General features: G+C 52.0%; 7 protein-coding genes across 7 annotated transcripts; 5 read left to right on the top strand and 2 right to left on the bottom strand.

Moving 5' to 3' along the window:
• Positions 1-1175: 1175 nt before the first annotated feature.
• Positions 1176-2645, bottom strand: CC84DRAFT_1163838 (uncharacterized protein). Its single transcript, XM_018178348.1, has 3 exons — positions 2147-2645; positions 1822-2097; positions 1176-1770 (listed from the first exon to the last, which is right to left on the bottom strand). The coding sequence occupies exons 1-3, from the start codon at positions 2284-2286 to the stop codon at positions 1218-1220; spliced, it is 969 nt and encodes a 322-aa protein (XP_018038093.1). The 5' UTR covers positions 2287-2645; the 3' UTR covers positions 1176-1217.
• Positions 2646-2862: 217 nt separating this feature from the next.
• CC84DRAFT_1195791 (uncharacterized protein) lies at positions 2863-3476 on the top strand. Its single transcript, XM_018181420.1, has 2 exons — positions 2863-2985; positions 3064-3476. Exons 1-2 carry the CDS (start codon positions 2888-2890, stop codon positions 3254-3256), a joined length of 291 nt encoding a protein of 96 aa, XP_018038092.1. The 5' UTR covers positions 2863-2887; the 3' UTR covers positions 3257-3476.
• A 1056-nt stretch (positions 3477-4532) lies between these two features.
• Positions 4533-5123, bottom strand: CC84DRAFT_1258760 (uncharacterized protein; the record flags this gene model as incomplete). Its single annotated transcript, XM_018184855.1, has 1 exon — positions 4533-5123. The coding sequence occupies one exon, from the start codon at positions 5121-5123 to the stop codon at positions 4533-4535; it is 591 nt and encodes a 196-aa protein (XP_018038091.1).
• Positions 5124-6372: 1249 nt separating this feature from the next.
• CC84DRAFT_1186583 (GPI-anchored wall transfer protein 1) lies at positions 6373-7912 on the top strand (the record flags this gene model as incomplete). Its single annotated transcript, XM_018180867.1, has 2 exons — positions 6373-6468; positions 6527-7912. The coding sequence occupies 2 exons, from the start codon at positions 6373-6375 to the stop codon at positions 7910-7912; spliced, it is 1482 nt and encodes a 493-aa protein (XP_018038090.1).
• A 260-nt stretch (positions 7913-8172) lies between these two features.
• Positions 8173-9445, top strand: CC84DRAFT_1118276 (uncharacterized protein). Its single transcript, XM_018175517.1, has 2 exons — positions 8173-8969; positions 9028-9445. Exons 1-2 carry the CDS (start codon positions 8268-8270, stop codon positions 9115-9117), a joined length of 792 nt encoding a protein of 263 aa, XP_018038089.1. The 5' UTR covers positions 8173-8267; the 3' UTR covers positions 9118-9445.
• Positions 9387-10354, top strand: CC84DRAFT_1175470 (NAD(P)-binding protein; the record flags this gene model as incomplete). The annotated part of the gene is made up of 3 exons (XM_018180158.1): positions 9387-9414; positions 9580-10218; positions 10278-10354. The coding sequence occupies 3 exons, from the start codon at positions 9387-9389 to the stop codon at positions 10352-10354; spliced, it is 744 nt and encodes a 247-aa protein (XP_018038088.1).
• Positions 10355-11064: 710 nt separating this feature from the next.
• CC84DRAFT_1144478 (uncharacterized protein) lies at positions 11065-11870 on the top strand. The gene is made up of 4 exons (XM_018176460.1): positions 11065-11075; positions 11125-11266; positions 11328-11639; positions 11691-11870. Exons 2-4 carry the CDS (start codon positions 11126-11128, stop codon positions 11718-11720), a joined length of 483 nt encoding a protein of 160 aa, XP_018038087.1. The 5' UTR covers positions 11065-11075; position 11125; the 3' UTR covers positions 11721-11870.
• Positions 11871-12426: the final 556 nt, after the last annotated feature.

Genomic DNA, 12426 nt, shown 5'->3' with positions numbered 1-12426 from the left:
AGGGGCAGCGGGCGGCGGGCGTGGGTGGCGGGCGGTGAGCGAGCGGCGGGAGCGAGGGCAGAGACAGGAGTGTGTACGAGACGAGTGCGCGCGGTGTTGTTGGCTGTTATGGGCCTACAGCAGAGGAGAGGCCACGGGCTGCGGCTGGTGCGGTGCTGACCCCGTCTCCGTCTGGTTGTGTGGAGCTGGGCTGAAAAGCGCCGGATAGCGGCCAACTAGAGCTGCCCTGGCGGCGGGCCTTCAGCAGCGTTCGCTCACTACCGGTCCCTGTTCCTGGCGAGCAAGACAAGCGCCGACGCGGTGCAGGCTGGAGGGCAGAGCGAAAAGGAGATGAAGATGGAGCTCAGCAGCGACAACGGCGTGCGAGAAGACGACCATGTCGCTCCCAGCCAGTCTGTTTTGAGACCATCATCTCGCGTGACGGCGACGCTGACCTTGGCGCAAAAGCCTTCGTCCTCCCAGCGAGCACAGCCGCGCGAGACGTTAAATTTAGGACGCCTCAGCCACACGCGCGGGAGCAGTGGAGACGGCCAGGGTGACAAACTGTCGTCAACCTACATGCAAACCACTTGAGCTGCCTGCATGGCGCGATGCCCAGCTTCTTGTCGGCCAGCTGTTGTTATGCTCTCGGCGCAGAGGTGCCGTGCTGTCTTCGTCCCTCGCCTATGTCTCTGAGCAGACCACCGGCGCGCACATTTCTTCCAAACACTGTGCCGCATGTTCGTGCGAGCATCGCGATCCTCGACAGTCCCGAGTCCGCTCGAGCGCTCTCATGTTCCGGGAGCAGGTCTATGTGTACGTGTTTCCCAAAGCGACGGATGGAAGCATCGGCAGAGGCATTGGCTGTCGCAACACTAGACGACCAGAGCTAAGCCTACATCCTGGCTCTGATATCATCCTCACACATCATTGCTACCGATGCGGCAGCGATCTGCTTCGAGATTCAACACCCGACGAAGTATAGTACAGAACAGTTCGCGCTTGGCTCATGGAGGATCTGGTATCTTGACGTCGCGTCCCTTTCATCGCGCGCTCGGTCTGATATCCTTGGGCCCGTTGCTTCGAGATACAGCATGGCTTTCATGCATTGCACCACTAACCTCACGCATGGCTCAATTTGAAAACTGCTTTTGATAGTCCACGGCAGAGGGCAGCATTGTCTTCAAGGCACTTGTGCTGTAAACACAGGGTACATTGCTATGTCGAGCCTCACCGTCTTACACGGTGTATAGGGCCATCAAGCCCAAGCCTCCGATGGTCCGGCCCCAACCGATCCGCATACTACTGCTGGCGCCCAACTGAACCAGAGGTCTGTTTCCCGTCAAATCTTTTTCGTAACCCAGCGTCGACTGCCAAATTGGCGTCGAGTCATGGGTATTCGGTACCAGCCGATCACTTCTCACCTCATCAATCGTTCCGTTGAAGCTGATTGTTACGTTGCCCGTGAGTAGTGCGCCTTCCATTGATTGACCCTGATAAATGCCTTTGATTTCTAGTGAAGCGCTGCCATTGCTGAACTGCCCACTCACCCTGGGCTCGCTGTTGAGACTAACGTTTGACATGGACAAAGACTGGGTTCCGGTGATTGTGCCGTTATACGAGGCTAGTGCATGACCAGCACATCGTGTGTAGTTAAAGCGCAGGGAGTGTGGTGAGGTGGTCGAGTTACGATAGCCAGTAAAGGAATAGGCAAGAGCTGCATTGTGGGAAGCTGCAAGATTCCATAGTGGCGGGGCTTTTGGGTCATCAGGTGTATCCTTCGTGTTCATCCTGTCCGTAGTTCAGCCAAGTACTTCTTACTCGTGCACGTCGAACACATACCTGTCCGAACTTATATCCTGAATATCTCTGACGGGCCCGGTGTCCATGCTCTCAGCTGGCAGAATCTTCAATCCGGCGTTCCAAAATCTCAGACTGAAAGCCAAGGGGTTGGCAGCGTCATGGTTCTCCTGCACAAGGTGCCCATTTGTCTGCGTCACAGCCAGGAGTGAGGTGTTGTAGGATACAATGATGGGCCCTGGTGCAAATCTTTCACATTCTTTCTGTTGGAAAGCATTCTGCGGCTGCACACGAATCGTGGTAGTGCCATTATAGTACCTGTCTAATGATCAACACCGAAGCTAGAATCTTCGACAGGACGGCGTACGAGCCTGTCCAGCGGTACAAATAGTAATTCAAGCCTGAAATGTTATTGGGCCTGAGGTTCGATAATGGATCCATGTCGACGTCGGAAGTGAGAACTCCCTGCAGCAGCGTGACTGGAAGCAGCCATGCCTTGCACTGCATCTTGAGGTGAAGCAGGGTGCGATATCTTGCGCCCCCGATGTTTGCACAGTGGTGAATATGACGTGACAGTAACAATGCGGTGAAGCTGTCAACTGTGAGGTGAATCATATTGTATAGGATCTAGTGAAGGGAAGTGCCGTGGCGTGAGGCTCGGGCTGAGCGGCTTGATTGGGAAGGAATGCATGCCCGCCCGAGCTGAGGGTTACACGGAGCTTTAGGTGGCAACAATACATTCTTATTGTACGTCACTCGCATGAAGCTCTATGATAGCTCTCGAGGCGACCCTGAGTTGAGCTCGAGAAGAATTTGATGTATGTTTTGTAGGAGCTGCAGACCGGCTGTCCAGGCGCAAGCAATAGTGAGGTGGGCCGCAAGCGAGCCAAAGTGTACATGTGAGCAAGGTACGTCAACTAGCACTAGTAGCACTAGTAGCACAGGCCCCAAAGCTCTCAAAGCTCGGCCGTTTTCTCTCCGCGCGCATCACCACCAGCACATCCCTCGCAGTTCACGCAACCTATACATCTCCATCGCCAAAGGCCACTCAATCGGCGCTTCACGAACCCAGATCCTCCCGCCATTACCAAACACATCACCCGCCACAATGTCGTTCCTCTTCGGCCGCCAGCCGCAGCTCTCCTCCGAGCAGAAGATCGCCCAAGCCGAAGCAGAAATCGACATGGTCTCGGACATGTACGCGCGGTACGTTCCACTTCCCCCATCCTCGCGTCGTCGGCAATGTCAGCTGGGACACGCCGCTGACTTTCTCTGGTGGTCTAGCCTGGTCCAATCCTGCAGCAAGAAATGCCTCGACACCTCTTACCGCGAAGCCGATCTCAACAAGGGCGAGTCCGTCTGCCTCGACCGCTGTGTCGCAAAGTTCTTCGAGGTCAACGTAAAGGTTAGTGAAAAAATGCAAGGCGAGGCACAAGGGAAGGCTGCTGGTGGAGCCATGTTCGGTGGAGGCATGTAAACAAGTCTACGCTACAGGCAAGACAAAGCCGGATGCACAAATCGAGAATGCTAAGACGAGACGAGCGAGGTACAGTGTCCGCGAACCAGGTCAAGGAGATGGGACGTTTTGGGGGGGGGGGAAGACAAACCACCGCTTCACGCAATTCGCCATCGATTTGGCGCTGTACAATAGATTTTACCGGATTGAGCAAGGTGCTTGGAATGGTATGATATGCAAGATGCAAATGGCACTCAGACATGAACCAACATCCAAGACATAACTTGGTATCGCCTCTTAGATCACTTGAGATCCGCGCAACTTTCCGCATTCCATAACAAGTGCAGGTTTGAAAATCCTCCTGCACGTAAGAAACCACGGTGCTGCTGCCTACTTGCAACTAGAACATGCTGAACAAAATATCCGATTCTGAAACCCTGCTTATACTGTTCATTTCCCCTTCTTGCGTCGAGGCATCAGTAAGCCGCTTACCTTGGTTACGGATCCTGAGTACCATCTTTCCATAGCCTTTCACTGGGGATTCGATGTCGAGCGCGAGGTTGTCAATGGCGACAACGGGAACGCAAGAGCCCAGACGTTACGAAGCAGGTCCTTGAGTAATTGCACAGTCTCCTCGTCGAGATATCCCTCGCAAAGTTTGAAGAGTCTTCCCAGCTCGACTGCCGATCTCTGTATGCTTAGCTCTGCCTGGCGAGCAGATCGCTGTGCCTCCGTAGCCGCGATCTGCGCCGTTTTACAAGCGTCAACAGAAGCGAGAAGAGCCTGTTCTGTTTGCGCTGCTAGAGGCAGTTCATCTAACATACGAGCACGTTGGGTCAGGGTAGTACGGACCTGAGCGATTTCGAGGCCACATAAACGGACCGAAGATGTCTTTGGAAGCTGCGAAACGTGGTTCATGATCTTGTTAAAGGTAGTTATTGCGTCTGGTGTAGTGGCTTCTGGAAGCGCTAATCCGGCACTGAACAGTTAACTTTAATGAATAATCCGAGATACGCTTAGTTCGGCATCCCGGCTCTTCAGGTTGTGGCTCGTCATCGTATATCGACGAGCCGGCCGCCTGACTCCAAGATGACGCTGAGTGTGCTGAAGCACGATGTGAGTTTGCAGTGTGATAGGTTCCTATGGATTCAGAGACGCCGTGTGCGTTGCGAGTGCAGGTCTTATCTTCACTAAAGCTCATCATCTTAGCGGGCTCGGACTGCGGCTCTGCAGTCCTAGACGGGCGATTGCCTTTTCTGTCTAGAAGAGGCCACTGTGTACCGCTCATGCTCTCTTATCAACGGCGGGATGCAGCCGTGGCTGCGGCGCGAACCATCTGTGACTCTTGTGATGTGGCATCATAAGGTTCAGGAACTCTCTTTGAGCTGGCACGCGGCGGAATAGCGACTTTCCTGGCAAGTGGACTCTCCAGAGCCTCCTCATCACGTGTCGTGAGGGCATGTATAATTTGATGCGGGACGAAACCTTCCTCAATGTTGGTGTATGATGGTTGTATAGGAGACATTGATAATGAATCAGTCTTCTGGGCGTAAGGATTCGTCGACAATCTATATGGATAATCTAAGGCACCAGTTGCCAGCTCATATTGCTCAGGGAGCGACACGGACTCAGTGAAAGGAAAGCTGGAAGCTGCGGCATTAGCAGCAATAGTATCCAGGCTTTCTTCATCGCCCTCCGAAGCAACATCCTCCGGCGAGAGAGCTGGCCATTCCACAGACGAATGTTTGACTTGGCATTCAGCGTCGAACGTGCGCCGGGCCTTAGGGGAGTTCAAGGAATCCACAACCTGTAGAGCTGGTGGGCTCGGGAGTGGCTTGTGTGCGTTCACGATAGAGTCTCGCTTTGCGTTCTGCACACTTGTCAGCATGGCGTTTCTGCGGCTATGGTCTGGATACTAACTTGGAGCTCTGCTGGCTGCTTTTCGACGCGCTGCTTCTCGATTTCGATCTTTGGCTTGCAAACGGCAGCGCTGGGCCAAAGCCGGGTGGACAACCCCGAGGGTTGATGTTGAGGAATTGTGAGATATGCAGTCTTCAGCACTCATGCGGGTGTATAGCCATGGGTCGGGTAGATTGCGAGGGTGCGGGTGTATTGTTTGGGAGAGCGGCGAGGCGAGAGAACATAATCAGAGCGTGCACAGAAACATAGAGAAGGAACGCGCTGGTGTCGGCAAACAACTAAGCGGTAGGAGATTAGCGCGTTGAATCGCTGCCTCATGATCCGAGGTTTGATTGAGGTGAATGGCATGGCCTCGCCACGAGTATAGGTCACCCAAGCTACAAAATGCACTCTAGGAAGGAGCGGCTAATTGTCTTTATAATTGTCCACCACACCCTCCAGACCAAATCACACTATATCAAAAGGAAGTTAGCGAACTTTCTCGAGATCCCCAGCGTGGACTCGCTTCCATGAATGGCAGTAGTTCATGAAAGGTGGTAGTCAAGCGGACCAGTGGGTAAGCTGCGTCCCTCGAGGTTTGTGACACAGGAAGCTCCACCCTCGATTACTGACTCCTGTAGACTTGGGGTCGAGAAAAGAGGATCTGCAGGCAAATAAATATCGTAGGACGAGGAAGCATGGTTCTCGCACTAAACATGCTAGTTCACTACCTAATTGTTGAAACAAAAATCGCACTGTACGTACCGTTGAATCTAACTATATACTAGAGATGTTAGAACCTTGGGTATCCTGTACCTTATCTTCTCGGTCACGGGGTATCCGTCGAGACAGGGCGCAGCCCAGGACGATCAGGTCCAAGCTAACAGTAGCTAGCTATAAAGACTAGGGAGCTGTTGGATCTAGTCCGACAGCGATTCGTCTCTCCTACAATCTACTTTGGTTGCCCGTCTTGTACCATCTACATTGCTCGCCTGTGAATCCTGACAAGAGACCTCTTAGTAGTTATGTTAAATTCATAGATGTATTAGGTCTAAATCTAGGATTCTAGATATTCTACTATTTTTATAAAATTTCCGAGTAAAAGTGACGTGTTTTACTAATGCGGCGCACAGACAGCTAAACTACGGTAGTTGGCTTGTGCTCAAGCGTGGAAGATGCCACCTCAACGCGCTCCATCCACACCTTCCGCTCGTATTGAGTGACCACCGCAAACTACAATGGCAAACGACTACAAGCAGCTCAAGACACAGCATGTCTCCGGACATGTAGGGAGCTCGCTCTTCGATATTAACAGTGTTTCCCTCTCAATGCCTGTACCGTACATGACCCAGCCTTCAATGCGCCCGCCGAGACTGACAGTGAGAGTGATAGTTGACGATCCTTTTGTGGTCGGTACTCCAATCGCGCATGCGTCAATTTACGCCATACACTGCGAGTGCTTTCTTCATCGATCTTCTACTGAGTTGCGGCATAACGCTTGTGGCGACGACTGTGTACTCATCCTCGCCATGGCTCTTGAATACATTATTGGTCGCGCCGGCAGCCATGATATACTTCACCGACTCGAAGCCAGCGATGCCTAGACAAAGCAGCGCACGACGACCACCGAAGAAATCCGACGACGCAGAGCAAGCGAAGCTGGACGCGCTCCCAATCAAGCCCTTTCTCACAAACTATCGCGGGTCCATGATGGTCATAACGTGCATTGCTATCCTAGCTGTAGACTTTCGCATCTTTCCGCGTCGCTTTGCCAAGGTGGAAAACTGGGGAACATCTTTGATGGACATGGGGGTAGGATCATTCGTGTTTACGAATGGGGTTGTATCCGTTCGATCGTCCTTGAAGACAAAGACAGGAGAGCTACCACCTCTGGCCAAGAGGCTGGTTGCGTCCCTGAGACATGCGCTCCCACTGATTGCCCTGGGAACGGTCCGCCTGGTTTCGGTCAAAGGCCTTGACTATGCAGAGCATGTCACAGAATATGGTGTCCACTGGAACTTCTTCTTCACGCTGGGATTCATACCGCCCTTCGTCGCAATCTTCCAGTCAATTTTCGCCCTCGTACCATCATATGCAGTTCTCTCATGCGCCCTAGCCTGCATTTACGAGATTGCGCTCGATAAAACCAACCTCGGTGCTTTCATCCTTACCGCTCAGCGCACTGATATCCTCTCTAAGAACAGAGAAGGTATTTTCTCCTTCTTCGGCTACTTGGCCATTTTCCTCGCGGGTCAATCACTTGGGACCTACACCCTACCCCGGCAGGTGCCGCTCGACAAAGACGCTTCTATAAAAACGCGGCTTCGGCAGTCAATCTTAGGCAAACTCGTGGTCTCTTCCGTCCTTTGGACCGCGCTATTCTATATTTCCATCAGCTACTATGGCCTTGGTCTGGTTGTGTCACGGCGTCTTGCCAACTTGCCTTACTTTCTCTGGGTCTGTTCATTCAACACCTACCAGATTGCGATATGTTGCGCCATCGAAACATTCGTCTTTCCCAATCTTTACACAGCTGTGGCAAGGGGAGAGGAGAAACAAAGGTGCCGGGAAGCAACAAGCCAGATCCTGTATGCCGTCAATCGGAATGGATTGGCAGTGTTTCTGTTGGCGAACCTTCTTACAGGGCTCGTAAATCTCACGATGCCAACGCTGGACATGGGCGTGGTAAATACCATGGCAGTATTGGTGACATATATTACTTGTATAGCTGGGCTTGCGATCTGGTTAGATCGAGCCGATGTTTCTATCAAGCTGTAGATGGTCGACAGGCCGATGCAGTAGATGGCGTCTTGATATCCTCATCCATGCCATCCACATCGTTGTTGTTTGCAAGATAAAGTAAATACGATGGACGGTGAATTGTAGCAGTTATGGAGTTGTGAAGCGCGATGAGACCTTTTCGGATGACGTAGTTATGAAACGTGCTTCAAAGGGCCTTTGGACGGTCACGCGAAGACGCGTCAACATCGCGCCTGCCGTTAGCACAGACCCCACCTTCCTTCCTTCCTCGTCTAGTGGGGCTTCCAGCGTACACCACTCCGACTCCCTTACAAGTTGTCGTCTCAGGCTTTCCTTCAGCACAACCCGAACCGTCAATGTGCACAGCCTCACAATGTCCACACCGCAAGCGAAGCGCCGCCGGCTGAACAATGCTACTAAGACACTGCACAAGCCGTTCAAATCACCCTTCCGCACACCGCTCAAGCCAACCATCGGCTCCAGTCCACCCTCTTCAGATTCCCCAGATATCGGCAGAACGCAGACCGCATCGAACAGTGGCATCGTCCAGGCGCGCCCGGTTTCGGTCCGGCCGAGCCCCGACCATTCGACTACAAATGCCATGAAGCCGCTCCTGCCACGCCCTAGCATCCCAACACCTACGCATAGACCGCGCTCACGGAAAAAGGCGGCGCTTTCCAAACCAAGTCTGACGCGGGAGATTGTCGACCTTCGCAACGATATTCAGACACTTTCACAAGCGCATGCGCTCGCTACATCATCAAAGGACAGTGGCCTGCTCATTCTCGTCGAGCGTTGGCGTACAGCGAGTCGTGCTGCAGCCGAGGAGCTGTTTGCTACGACCCAAGATAGAGTGAACTGCATGGGTGGCGTAGGCGCCTGGAAAGATCGTGAAAGAGAGCAGAAAGAGTGGAAAATCAAGGCTGAGAAAGAGGAGATGGAGGCGGAATGGGAGAGGCTTGAGGAAGCTAGAGAGAATGGTCAAGTCAGTGAAGATACGTACGAGCAGTGTGCTGACGCGGGAATGGGCACCGAGCAAGAGGAAAAAGAGACGTTCAAAGCTGTAGACGACGATGTGAGTTGACCACTAAGGTTGTTGTTGTTGTTATGCGCTTGTACTTATCATTTCACAGTCTTTCACCATGGACATGATGCTGAAGACGCTCAACATTGATCTCGATCTGATCGGCTACAACAAGGAGGCGCAGCGATGGGACGGATGAGGCAAATCTGCGCAATATGCATCACCCACAAAAAGCCAAGACATGCACGCCCGCGCTCGGTGCTTGCCTCTTCCTTTTTCCGAATGCTACAATATATGCATACCTACTACTAGACATGCTTATCTGCCACACTTCTACGAGGCCTTGGTCAGTTGCTAAGTCTCTCGTACCTGACCCTCGTTCACCTCCTTGCGACTACGAATGGGTCCCACTATTCTCCGAAGCTCACCACCTCATAGATGTTGATGCAGCTTTGCTAGTTTGACAATATGCATTACCAGAGGTACAAAGACAACAGTAATAAAATACATCATCTGTGATGCACCAGACCGTCGCAACCAGTTGTGACGTCGTTACTGTGCATATACAAAGTTCTCCACCTCCACCAGCCCTAAACTTTTGTCAAAGTGTACACTTCGAAGATTCTAAAATCTTTGGATTTCACTGCACATGTCTCTCAAGAACCTGAACGTTCACGGGGGGCCAGCATTGGCATTGGTGCCGCCATCGCACACCGTCTTGCACAAGAAGGCGCAAATCTCATCCTTTTCTCACGCACCGAGTCGAAGCTGAAGTATCTATCCGAGGAAATACAATCCAAAATCGACACGAATACTATCAAGATTTTTACCACAGCTGTGGACGTTGCCAGTCATGTACAAGTGACAAAGGCTGTCAGCAATGTGGTGAAACAGAACGGACCTATAGACGTCCTCATCAATAATACGGGTCTCGCCCTCAGAGCCCCTGCTACTTTTCCAGATTTGAAGATTGAAGACGTAGTTGCAATGACCGAAACGAACGTCAATGGATATTTATTCGCCACGTATGCTGTGCTCAACGAGGGTGGCATGCGGGAAAGAGGACAGAGAACAATACTGAACGTAACGAGTACGACGGCGATGGAAGCCCCACCCTTCCCTAGTGAATCCATCTACTATGGTAGCAAGCGATTTCAGGAAGGGTTCACCGACGCTCTGCGGACAGAATTGGCAGGGACAAACATCAAGGTTCTCGCCTTGCGACCGGGTGTCGTGGCTACACACTTCCACAAGCAAAGGGTCGACTTTGATAAAGATGCCTACGATAGCTTCATGGAAGGTATGTTTGTGTCAGAGCTATAGAGTATACCTTGACTCTAAGCTAACCAATATACATAGGGTTCGAAACTTTACTTGCAGAAGATGTGGCGGAGGCAGCTGCGTGGATGTTAGTGCGAAAGAACGAATCCTGGTGAAAGCATTGGATATCTTTCCTAGCGCGCAGAGGAGCATTTCAGTGTTTGATCGTACTTGGAACAGACGGAATGGTGTAGAATAAGGGCCTGGCTTTTTCGTTCTCAACCATAAAACACTACATCGTGCCCAACTCTGATTCTAGGATGAAATCGTCGAGACGATGGATGCGTCGACTCAGCTTAGATTTCAATGCTGAATCTCTGAACCGATTATTATGCCTAAGACGCCAGACCGCGTTAAGGCGCCACTTATGCCTAGGTCCAGCGCCAGTATGATAATGCGATGCGACGCCCTATACAGGCGTTTTGCGACGAAGGTTTGAAGGGATCGTCCACCTCAACTTAGGTTCAGTGACACCCTGTCCGCCCCTCGCTAGGGAAAGTCTATACTTAGTTGAGATATTGAGATAGATTGTATTGTCTGTGGGCTATTCAGCCCAGGGATATGCACGTACCAATATACCCCTATAAGTTTGCTATGGTAGGCAGGTGAATGCATCGCCTGCCCTATCTACAAGTTGTTTAATGTTCGGTGATCCTGTTTTCAACTCACCTGCGCACGTGATTGAACATGCCCCAGAGCCCGAGTGCTCGACTCGTGTGGGCATCTTCTCAACCAATCAGAGTGGACGAACACGCCAAGCCACGCTCGCCTTCCGTCACGGCGTTGCGAACCTCACCTCAAGCTCCAGCAATCGACAGCTTACAATCGCGCCACCACGTATGTCACCGCCTTGATGCTTCGCTGTCGCACCCTAACCTTCTCTCAGCATGTTTTCTCGGCGCATTGTTGCGGCCCGCCCGCTGGCCCACGCCGTTGCGCCCGCTCTCGCACGCCGACCACAGTTCATCCAACAAATCCGCACTGCCCTCACCGAAGCGGAGCATGCGGAACTCGCCGACCCGAACATGGTACATTCGTTCCTGAGCAAAACTGAGTGCACGGGCGTGGATGAGAGCTGACAGAGGGCAGAACGGCGGCTACATCAACCCCCCGGCTGAGCTACGCAACAAGCGCGACCCGTATGCCGACTGGTGGGACAAGCAAGACCGTCGCAACTACGGTGAACCGGTCCATGAAGACAACGATATCCAGGGTGCGCTCTCCCTGCACGATTACGATCACTTCACGCCGGGCTGGGGAGGGGTTCTGTTCGGTACCTTTGTCGTGACGGTGCTCGGGCTCTGCGGGGCTGTGAGCCTGATCTACCCGGACAAAATCAGCGTCCCAAAACAGTATGAGGGCGGATTAGAGACAGAGCTTGGAGGACCGAGGGCTGTAAGGGTGAGTCGTTCGTTTGTCTAACAGGAGCTGAAGAGGTACTAACGTATTCAGGCGAGGACATTTGGCGAGGATTTGAAGTAAGGCTAAGGTTACCATGGCAAATGTATATAATTCGGAACAAGTTTTCTTTTGTTCGAGGATATGTACCTCAAATCGACATGTGTTAGCAATCTGAGATACAGCTAACGTGTTCCACCACTCATTGGCGCACATCACTCATCGGCGCACCCCACCAAAATCGCGACGCGTCTTCTCTACAACGCGCCATGCCGCCCACCCAAAGCACTCAGCAATCCCAGAAGGAAGGCAGACTAGCTCTTTCAATACACGCGATTCAGAATAAATAGATTAAAAGTCGCCGTTACGCCGCATACCTATACGGGATCCCTAAAACCTCTATCTAGAATCGAACAGCAGGTGCTCGCCTATAAGCTATTGCCAACGCCCTAAAACAAAAGCTACACCCTATAGAGGAGCAAGCTCTAGTAGAGTGGATCCTAGACCTGGACCGACGAGGATTTCCACCCCAGATCATTGACGTACGATAGATAGTAGACAATCTACTTACTACGCGTAGCCAGATCCCTCCTCTAGCTCCTATAGGTAAGAACTGGGTATCACGCTTTATCAAGACCCAGCTAGAGCTCTAGATAAAGTAGAATAGGAAGTTCCATAGTTAGTATACCCTATATAAGGATCCTATTAGGATCTCTACCTAGTATAAGCTTATGGAGGAGACGCGCTAGGCGTATAGTATATAGGATAGAGATACCTATAACTTTAATAA

The sequence above is a fragment of the Paraphaeosphaeria sporulosa genome (assembly GCF_001642045.1).
Source record: "Paraphaeosphaeria sporulosa strain AP3s5-JAC2a unplaced genomic scaffold CC84scaffold_4, whole genome shotgun sequence".
Taxonomy (NCBI): Eukaryota; Fungi; Ascomycota; class Dothideomycetes; order Pleosporales; family Didymosphaeriaceae; genus Paraphaeosphaeria; species Paraphaeosphaeria sporulosa.
The sequence above is the reverse complement of the archived record's forward strand: the minus strand, read 5'-3'. Positions and strand labels throughout refer to the sequence as shown.

Excerpts from the sequence above, each read along its gene's own strand:
- CC84DRAFT_1163838 (XM_018178348.1), bottom strand. The coding sequence starts at position 2,286 with ATGCAGTGCAAGGCATGGCTGCTTCCAGTCACGCTGCTGCAGGGAGTT. Across the intron at positions 2,098-2,146 it reads TTGTACCGCTGGACAGGCTC|GTACTATAATGGCACTACCA; the intron begins GTACGCCGTCCT and ends ATCATTAGACAG. Across the intron at positions 1,771-1,821 it reads CAGGATATAAGTTCGGACAG|GATGAACACGAAGGATACAC; the intron begins GTATGTGTTCGA and ends AACTACGGACAG.
- CC84DRAFT_1195791 (XM_018181420.1), top strand. The coding sequence starts at position 2,888 with ATGTCGTTCCTCTTCGGCCGCCAGCCGCAGCTCTCCTCCGAGCAGAAG. Across the intron at positions 2,986-3,063 it reads GTCTCGGACATGTACGCGCG|CCTGGTCCAATCCTGCAGCA; the intron begins GTACGTTCCACT and ends CTGGTGGTCTAG.
- CC84DRAFT_1118276 (XM_018175517.1), top strand. The coding sequence starts at position 8,268 with ATGTCCACACCGCAAGCGAAGCGCCGCCGGCTGAACAATGCTACTAAG. Across the intron at positions 8,970-9,027 it reads TCAAAGCTGTAGACGACGAT|TCTTTCACCATGGACATGAT; the intron begins GTGAGTTGACCA and ends ATCATTTCACAG.
- CC84DRAFT_1144478 (XM_018176460.1), top strand. The coding sequence starts at position 11,126 with ATGTTTTCTCGGCGCATTGTTGCGGCCCGCCCGCTGGCCCACGCCGTT. Across the intron at positions 11,267-11,327 it reads AACTCGCCGACCCGAACATG|AACGGCGGCTACATCAACCC; the intron begins GTACATTCGTTC and ends GACAGAGGGCAG. Across the intron at positions 11,640-11,690 it reads GAGGACCGAGGGCTGTAAGG|GCGAGGACATTTGGCGAGGA; the intron begins GTGAGTCGTTCG and ends TAACGTATTCAG.